This window comes from Fukomys damarensis, unplaced genomic scaffold, assembly GCF_012274545.1.
Source record: "Fukomys damarensis isolate Sample0158 unplaced genomic scaffold, DMR_v1.0_HiC HiC_scaffold_8, whole genome shotgun sequence".
NCBI lineage: Eukaryota > Metazoa > Chordata > Mammalia > Rodentia > Bathyergidae > Fukomys > Fukomys damarensis.
The window spans coordinates 20597201-20605433 of NW_022900920.1; the positions used below are offsets into that span (position 1 = coordinate 20597201).

At 46.5% G+C, this 8233-nt stretch overlaps 1 protein-coding gene across 3 annotated transcripts in view; it reads left to right on the top strand.

Annotated features, from left to right (window-relative positions):
- Positions 1-6385, top strand: part of Hspa12a (heat shock protein family A (Hsp70) member 12A) — a 147860-nt gene extending 141475 nt beyond the window's left edge. For all 3 annotated transcript variants that reach the window (XM_010634541.2, XM_010634540.2, XM_010634543.2), the window contains 2 exons: positions 2601-2704; positions 3562-6385. In XM_010634541.2, coding sequence (XP_010632843.1) covers positions 2601-2704; positions 3562-4199 — 742 coding nt within the window. In that variant the 3' untranslated portion in view covers positions 4200-6385. The remainder of the gene's footprint in view (positions 1-2600; positions 2705-3561) is intronic.
- The last annotated feature ends 1848 nt before the right edge of the window (positions 6386-8233 follow it).

Consider the following 8233-nt stretch of genomic DNA (forward strand, 5'->3'; position numbering starts at 1 on the left):
GGAGTCTGGGTTTCCAGCTACTCTGAGTCCCTTGGCTGCAAGCAAGTGTTTGTAGCTCAGTTTGTTGCAAAATCAGTACTTTGGAAGATAGGCTAGAGCTGAATTTTTGAAGTTAATAGAAAAAAATCATAGTTTTCTAAGAGTTTTAAAAATTATTTTTGATAAACATAGAAATATATTACTATAATCAGTCAATTGTGCATACCTATCACATCCATAGTGACCTCTTTCTAATAACTTTTCTATAAAGGAAACTGCAGCTTTATCATTTGGCTTCAATAACTGTCAGTTGCTACCAATCTCAATTTCACCTCCCCTCAATTACTGTAAAGCAAATCTCAGATTGATGATCACCTACGCCATATACATTTTAGCCTGTGATTCTAAAAGAGGTCAATTTTGAATTATAACCTCAATATCATTATCACACTCAAATTTCATAATTATTTAATATCATCAAATGTCCAGTTTAATAACATTAAAATATTTTCCAGTTGTCTTGTATACGTTTTTCCCGGTTTGTGTCATCGCCCAAAGGCAAGCTGAACAGTGCAGTTACTTGGTAGACCTCTCAGATCCTACTTAATCCATAGCTTCCCCTCCCGTTTTTCCTTCACAGTGATTTCGATGACAAAACTGGTGGATTATAGGAGTTTCCTTCAGCCTGGGTCTTGCTCCCTAAATCCCCACGGTGTCTCATAACATGTTCTTCTGTCTCCTGATACGTGTTTGCGAATTGGTAGATTGACTTAGAGATTTAATTGGCGTCAAGGTTGAGTTTTTGGCAAATGAGTGGCAGTATTTCCTGCCGTTTCATATGGGGACGTTTAATGTCTGCTTGCCTCTTCTTTTGTGATGTTGGCAGCCACTGATGATCATTGCCTACGTCCATTAATTCAGCCAGGGTGGCCACATGATTCTCATCTTAAACTTTCCCTCTTCATTTAGTGTAGCTGGAATCCTCCTGTAGAGACAGTTTTCTCCCAAAGGACTTGGTTACCCTGGAGTGTAGTTCATAAAGGAAAGAGGACAGCGGTTGGTAATTTCTCTCCAATGTTAAGTTTTAAAAAATTTATTTCCTAGCATCATCCAGTGTAGTTAATGAGCTTTATCTTGTGGAAGAACAAGGAGACTATTAGTAAGAATTCAGGGACTTAGCATGTTTGATGTATTTTAAATCATGCCCGTTGTATTCTTACTGATAGTGCTCAGATTGTCCTGTTTGGACAGTAGGACCCTCTTCAGGTTGTCCCTGAGTCCCTTCGACATGGTATAAGTAGTCTCTGGCGATGCCTTTGCCTTCTGGTACATGAGGGCACTTCTGGCTCATCTTGTGCATTCCCTACCCTAGACCCGGAATCAACCACTTCTCTAAGAATCCCTGGTTCCTTTTAGAGGGAAACAGAGTAGATTTGATTCTGGATCCTCTTGCCAAGCTCCCACACAGAGCACCTGCCTGCCAGGTTGACCCCCCAGTCCCACCTGCACGGTTCCTGGGACCTCCTAACTCTCTTAGCGAGGAAACTGGCCACAGCCATCATGGGGGCACTCACACAGCACCTCATTATCTCTTGGCCTGTGCCATGGAAAGAAGTCCAGGCTGGGGAGAGCTGGCAGGTCAAGTCTTGTTGCTGGGAAGCACCCACTGTGTGCTTTGCGTCAGGGACCGAGGCACCACTTGCTTGGTCCCTGAATTTCAGTGTCCGTCCTGCGGATTTGAGCAATAAATGGCCCATGATATTTGTTTAGTGCTAAACATTTCCCAAGTGTTGGAACAGACGTGGCATTTAACTGGATCCTTACAACCTTCCCTGAGAGGGAAGTAAGGCAAGTGCTATTCTCCTTGACTTGCATATGAGAAAGACCAGGCTCAGAGACAGCAGAATCCAACCATGGCAGCTCCCTGCCCAGTGCTCTCCCTGCTCTACCCTGCTGCCTCTGGACACGCGGTGTCTTGGATAGAGATGGCGAGGCCATCCAGGAGGATTAGGCGTATCCCTGTCACGCAACGCGTGCCCGGAGGCTTGCGATCCAACCGCTTACACGTTTGTCTCCTATATGGCAGTACAAAAGTGCATCTTAGCCAGGCGTGGTGGCGCACGCCTGTCATCCCAGCACTCACGAGGCTGGGGCAGGAGGATCGCTGTGAGTTCAAGACCAGCCTGGGCTACAGGCTGTGAGTTCTAGGTCAGTCTCAACTACATAGTGAGACCCTGTCTCAAAAAAACCAAAAACAAACAAAAAGTGCATCACACAAGCCTTTAACATGCTTGCATCCAATTTCCACTGGATTCAAAATGCGAGTCCTTCAAAAGACGAAGAGATCCTTCTATTTATACCCCATCTCTTGTGCTACACTTGACCATCCCAGGGGCAGCTTAGCACCAAAGATGAGACACAAGAGGTTATGTCTTAGTCTTGAGCTTCAGAGGTCCAGATCCTGGCAATTTGGGGATTTCTTGGGGTTTCTGATCTCGAAAGCCCTTCCTGCCCCAGTGACGTGACAGACATTCCGCCAGCCTCGGTGCGCTGCTGTGTGGATAACCCTGGTATCGTGCAGACACTCATTTCTGGCTCCTTTCTGTGCCATCCTTCCACAGCGTGGATTTTGTGAAGTGGTCCTCCCAGGGGATGCTGCGGATGAGTCCCGATGCCATGAATGCCCTCTTCAAGCCGACCATTGACAGTATTATTGAGCACCTTCGTAAGTATCCTCCAGGGTTTGGCTACGTGATGGGGCAGAGCTGAGAATGAACACCGACCTGCCCTCTGTCACCAACCAGTACATATGCAGTTGTATCGGCAGAGGGCACAGGGGACCTGAAGGAGCAGGTGGGGCTTGGGCACGTGTGAGGGGGGTTGCTGAGGGCAGGCCCTGGACCCTTCTCCTGGGGAACCTGTCCTCACCTGGGCTTCACTTTGGCCTGAAAAGGTTGGGAATGCTAAAGCCATATCATCCTAGAGCACAGCCCCAGGGCATACATCTCAATTGCAAAATTAGAAACCTTTCCTGCTAGAAGAGAAGGAACTGTCCTGTGAACCAAAGGAAAGTCCCCAGCATGAGGAGAAACAGAATGTGGTCGTGCCATCGTCCTGCCGAGTCAGTGGCCCTCACCTGAGGACACACAGTGACTCCCTGGGACATTTTCCAGTATCCAAACCCCTCATCCTTCTCCATCCCTCACCTACCAAATCAGAATGCCTCGGGGTGGGGTGAGATTTTTATGAAAGCCAGAGCACCTTATTTATAACAGCCCACCTTACTCAACAGAATCACAGGTTTGGAGAATATTCTTTTATGCATAACAAATTCTTCTTAACATGCTCACCACCTCACTGTTAAAATGGGATTCTACTTAGTAGCAGCTTTTGCCTTAATTTCTGAGCACACTGGCTGCAAAACTCCTCTCTTCAAAAGACCAGTGCAAAATTTGGTTCAACAAACTCAGATCTCCAGTTGGCTCAGGTGGTTTTGTCCATTCCCCACAGACTCAGGCAGCCCCATTCCCCTTGCTTGCTGGGTTTTGGTGACATGACCTTCTCCCTTCCCCTTCCTTTCAGGGGACCTGTTTCAGAAGCCCGAGGTATCCACAGTCAAGTTCCTCTTCCTGGTGGGCGGCTTTGCCGAGGCGCCCCTCCTGCAGCAGGCTGTGCAAACTGCCTTCGGCGACAAGTGCCGGATCATCATTCCCCAAGACGTGGGCCTCACTATCCTCAAGGGAGCTGTCCTCTTCGGCCTGGACCCCGCCGTGATCAAGGTGCGCCGGTCCCCGCTCACCTACGGGGTGGGTGTGCTGAACCGGTATGTGGAGGGCAAGCACCCGCCTGAGAAGCTGCTGGTGAAGGACGGCACTCGCTGGTGCACCGATGTCTTCGACAAGTTCATCTCCGCCGACCAATCTGTGGCCCTGGGGGAGCTGGTCAAGCGTAGCTACACCCCAGCTAAGCCCTCCCAGCTCGTCATTGTCATCAACATCTATAGCTCTGAGCACGACGGTGTCAGTTTCATCACTGACCCGGGGGTGAAGAAGTGTGGCACGCTCCGCCTGGATCTCACGGGGACCAGCGGCACAGCGGTGCCGGCCCGGAGGGAAATCCAGACCCTCATGCAATTCGGGGACACCGAGATCAAGGCCACGGCCGTGGATGTCGCCACCTCAAAGAGCGTCAAAGTGGGGATCGACTTCTTAAATTACTAGCCGCCCCTCCCCACCCCACCCCTGGACTCAGATCATCTGCGTTGCTGACCTCACCCTTGACGCTCTCCCTGGACCTGACCCTTGCCCTCGCCCGCCTGAATTTCAGCAGGAAACATGGGAAGAAGCAGGGCGAGAAATACCTGGAGATTTTGTTGTAGTCAGAACAAGAGTCAGAAATGGAGATGTAGGTGTGGAAATAGGAAATTCAAGTACCCTCGAAGAGCAGCTAGTTTTCATAGGTAGCGGAGTGGTGACCCATCCGCCTGACAAGGGAATCTGTACTTTTCTGAAGCAGCAGTCAAGCTTTGCTTTGAACACATTTCAGTTAAGTAGGATTTAGGGATGCCCTATTGCCATCTTTCTAGATTTGAAAGAGTTTTGAGCCAGAAGGAGTTCTTCTGCCATCTTTCTAGATTTGAAAGAGTTTTGAGCCAGAAGGAGTTCTTCATCTGAGATCTCTTTGAATTTTTTTTGGAGAGTAGTCAATAGAAAATGCCACCCATCTGTAGTTAATTTCTTCCCATCATCATGGGATTACAGTGGTGATTCAGTGGGTGCTTGGAGTGATTTCAGCTGGTGGGAGAAGACTGCCTACACGGGGCACTATTTTAGGTTCTCGTATAATTTAAATTCCGAGGAGGTTTGGTAAAGAAGCCTTGGCTGACCCACTGGGATTTGGGGGAGTAGGAATGGTAATGCCTCGTCTTTTTAGAAGGTAAAAGTTTGTTGCAATGGAAATAGATTTTAAGGAGCAGACTTATCCCAAATTACAGTCGTATCCTCTTATCTGTGGGGACCCAGGCCGAGATCCCCAGCCTGAAGCCACATGTGGTATGGAACCCTGTCGCTTCTGTGTTTTTTCTATACTTACATATCTATGAGAAAGTACAGTTTATAAATTAGGTCCAGCGAGAGACGATTGACAATAACTAATAATAAAACTAGGACAATTACAAAGCATACTATAATAAAATTTGTATGAATGTAGTCTCTCTCTCAGAATATCCTCTTATCCTGTACTGTATTTTTGACCATTGGTTGACTGTGGTTAGCTGAATCCACAGAAAGTAAAGCTGGGTACGGAGAAGCTACTGCCTATGTTGGGATATAATGTCTGGAATGCCAAGGCGTGATTTTCACAAGTAATTCTCGTTCATCTGGTAGGAATTTAGTGTGAGAAAACGAGGTCACCCTTCTTACATATCACGCGAGAGGCTAGAATAGCCCCTGCCTTGACAAACACACCGACTTTAAATGAACCCCTTCCTCCTGCTCTTCCTCTTCTCCCTGAGTTTTGGCTGTTTCTTTCCACATTGTGAAAGGGATGCACTAGCGAAGTATGAAAGTAGAATCTGCTCCATGAAATGCTTCATTAAACTTTCATTTTCAAATCTGCTCCACAATAAATGTGCAGATTGGTACTTGATGGATTCAGCTGGGCTTTTTTTTTTTTTTTTTTCCTAAAGCAAATCTGTGGCTCACAGAATTGCCTGGGTGCTTGTTAAGAGCAGGTTCCTGGATCTTATCTCTTTTTAACTGAAGCTAACTAGGAAGAAGAAGACCAGAGTCTGCCCTTTCTGTCTATATCACAAGTGACTGTGCTTCAGTTGGAAACTGAGCATTACTAGCTCTAGGTTTTGTCAAAGCTGAAGCACAGGGCAGAGCCGGTGCCCTCCATTCTTTCATCAGTCAGAGATCCCTCAGGGAGGAGGGTTCACCTCACACCTCTTCCTCTCAGGGAGTGGAGCTGGGGCCCCAACTAGCAGCCTGGGGAGGGCCCTTTTGACCCTTACAGGAGGGTTCTGAGGAGGGAAAAGATGGTAAGAAATGAGACCTGAGAACAGGGCTGGCTGAAGAAGTGTGACTACATTTCTCGCCTGTTTCCGCCAACCTTCAGGAGCGGACTGAGGATAAAGATTCAAGGATCTGACTCAGTCCGTCTGATCTGTTCAGAGCTGTCTTCTCCACCTGCTGGAATTCTTTCCGCTTTCCAATCACTGGAGGCATGCATAATGAATGAGCAGGGAATGCAAGAACAAACTTCCAATGCAAGTTGGATTCACAAACCCATTATCATAGCCAATATGCAGATTTTTAAATAGCATTGCAAATCTCGTTTCAGCGTGTCTTCTTTTTCACATCGCCTGCTGCAGAATTTTCTGCTACAATGTAAAGCGAACAAAACACAGAACTAAGGAATGTGAGTCCTACAGCTCAGCTGTGGTTGCCTTCAGGCACCGAGGTGTAATTGCTGGGGGTCTCCTGCTGCCCGCTCTGTGTCAGTGTCACGGGTCCCTATCTGGTGTTACTAGCCATAGTCTACGAATAAAACTTTTCGATTCAGTTATGAGTAATATAATTTTATGTACATACAATATTAGAATCTTGTACAGAATCTTTATTTCTACAGCGTGCTTTTGTTTTAAAAAAAAAGGAAAATGCTTTTTAATTTTTGTTGCTGATACCGCTGCCCATAATCTTCCAGTTTCATGTCTAAGTTGCTGTCACTAACACTCAATGTGTGCTGATAACGCGTGATGGACTGTGTACTCGAGGCAGAGCATTAGACAGCGGTGCCTAGGATCAGAATACTCTGAACATGGATCACCAGCATCACTGGACCTTTGCAGGTGTTGACCCTTCCCAAAGAGTCCCAGGTGATGATGGTTAAGGGAACATAGAACGCACCGATTCGCCTGTCCGTACTTGAAGAGCTGAACATTCTGGCTGTGCAAGCAATGTGACTGTGTGGAAAAACCTGTGAAAACACTTCACATCGGGTGGGGTTCTTATCTCCTCATGGGGCAAAGCCGTCACTTCTGAGGACAAAGCTTGGTCCATTGTGTACGCCAGGGTCAAAGGAAGGAACCAAGTGATACATAAACCAAGCTTTTCTGTTGGGCTGAGCGTAAGTGTGAGTAATAGTCAAGCCCCTCATTCCCTGCTAGTGAAATATGCTTCCTGCAATGCATTAAGGGCCATTCTCTGCCTACTGTTTCTCTTAAATGACCTTATAGAAATCTGCCGTGTTGACAAATTGGTGATGGACAGGGTGGATAATTTTCTGGATTTTCTTCTGGCCCCAAAGATGCAGCCCTTTAAGGAGTCAAACTCCTTAAACAAGATCCTCAAATCCATCCCTTTCCCTCACTGAGATACTCTTGAATAAGCACTGGATAAATATACTTGGACATATCCCTATCTTAGAAACTGTCCAGAAGGTCTGTGGTCCTGACCAATTACTCAGTTGCCCTTGGGATATTATCTGATAGTTGCCTTTCTTGGAAGCAGGGCTGTTGGTTTCCTTTGTGCCTGCCTGCCTTTTATGTATACAGCAGGTATCAATGCATGCTGGGTGACCGATTATAGACAGACACGACAGAGGAGAAGCCGTGTGATTTTGCAGATTGACGCCTAAAATAAGTCTAGATTACAGAGCCTGCCCCACCCTTAGAGTGTTATTTAGACCAAGTTTTAGCTTTTAGAGTCCAGGTCTGGTTAATTGCCAGGTAGCAATGAATCGCATGCACCAATATAAACAGGAGTCAAAATGCATTATTAGTTGAAGATCGAATTTCACATGTAGAGATGTAATCGCTGTGATTAAGCTGAATATGTATGCTGGGGAATGGCTTAAGTGGATGACTAGTATAAAAGTTGTTGGCCACAATGTCACTAACACCTCTCATTTGCTTGAAACTTGGAACAATATTCCGAAATCTCTGCCACTGGGGGTCTTCTTCACTACAGGATAAATCCAAATGTCACAGAACTTTGCAGCAGTTCACAACTGGACAGGATCATCTGCAAACTCTCTTGTCACAGATGTCTAATAAAGTAAAACTGGATCTCACGTGGCCCTGAATTTTTTTTTTAACTCTGGATTTGTGAGCAGCTTTATAAACAGATCATTACCGACCCCCCCCCCCTATCTCCGGTGGAGACTTAATATCCAGGACCCTTCACAGGTAGTATGTATTTTATTAACAGTCACTTCGATAAGACAATCCCTTGCATTGCTGGGAAGCAGGGCT